Source organism: Plasmodium inui (assembly GCF_000524495.1).
Source record: "Plasmodium inui San Antonio 1 unplaced genomic scaffold supercont1.96, whole genome shotgun sequence".
NCBI lineage: Eukaryota > Apicomplexa > Aconoidasida > Haemosporida > Plasmodiidae > Plasmodium > Plasmodium inui.
In genome coordinates, this window is record NW_008481930.1 from 25,115 (window position 1) to 26,019 (window position 905).

At 33.0% G+C, this 905-nt stretch overlaps 1 protein-coding gene across 1 annotated transcript in view; it reads right to left on the minus strand.

Annotated features, from left to right (window-relative positions):
- Positions 1 to 786: 786 nt before the first annotated feature.
- C922_05554 (hypothetical protein) overlaps positions 787 to 905 on the minus strand; it is a gene marked incomplete at both ends in the record, with an annotated part of 1,622 nt that continues 1,503 nt past the window's right edge. The window contains one exon of the mRNA XM_008821125.1: positions 787 to 866. Within this exon, the coding sequence (XP_008819347.1) occupies positions 787 to 866 (80 nt within the window). The remainder of the gene's footprint in view (positions 867 to 905) is intronic.

The window sequence follows — 905 nt, forward strand, 5'->3', positions numbered from 1 at the left end:
CAAATGATTTACATAGAAATTTCGTTTCGCTTAGGTGAAAAATGAATGCGTCTCACTTGCTCTTAATATATATTCTGCATCCCTAGAATGCAACATTTATTTATTTTCTTTGTTTTTAATAATAATTGCATATATATTCCTTGACGCATTCTAGCCAGATGGTGTATTTTATTTGTATAAGATGAGTGTAAGGGAAACGCGCCTTTTTGTACACGGTAAATAAATACTAAGCGAATATTATCTAATTCTACAGAATAAGGGAAAAATTATGTGCTTTTCCTCCTTCTTTAGTTCTATATCAGCATAATTTTGTACATGTGAAGGTGCCGAGAATATCGCAAATACTTCGTCCCAGTAGAAATCTGGAAACAAGAAAAGTTTAACTCTGCCAGTAGTACACTCCTCATCCCGCGACACCTGCGTACATTGAATTTCATGTAATTAATAATTCAGGTATATAGAAAAAAAATTAATAAAGAACACGTCGTTGTACGGAGGTATATGAGAGTAAACTTGAAGAATTTATTTTCTGTGACAAAATAATTTCATATATGCATTGAGGATATAGCAGGAATTTATGCATTGTACGAAAACACACTTCCTATGATAAGAAAGGCATCTGCACTCTTATCTTACATTGATTTGGTCGAACTTATGCAATGATCCATTATCGCAATACTAAAATAGGCCCTTGGGTATTTATCATTTATTTAATTCCTATAAGGAAGCACCTATGATAAGAAGGCAATTCTTTGAGAGGACGATGAAGAATAAGTGTTATATTTTCTACGGTATAACATTGTTCGACAGCTGCTGTTGAAATAGCCTCACCTTTCCTTCCCTCAATTGGGTTATTTTATTACACTCTAAAATGGGGAATTAAATATCTTCCTAAATAGCAGTGT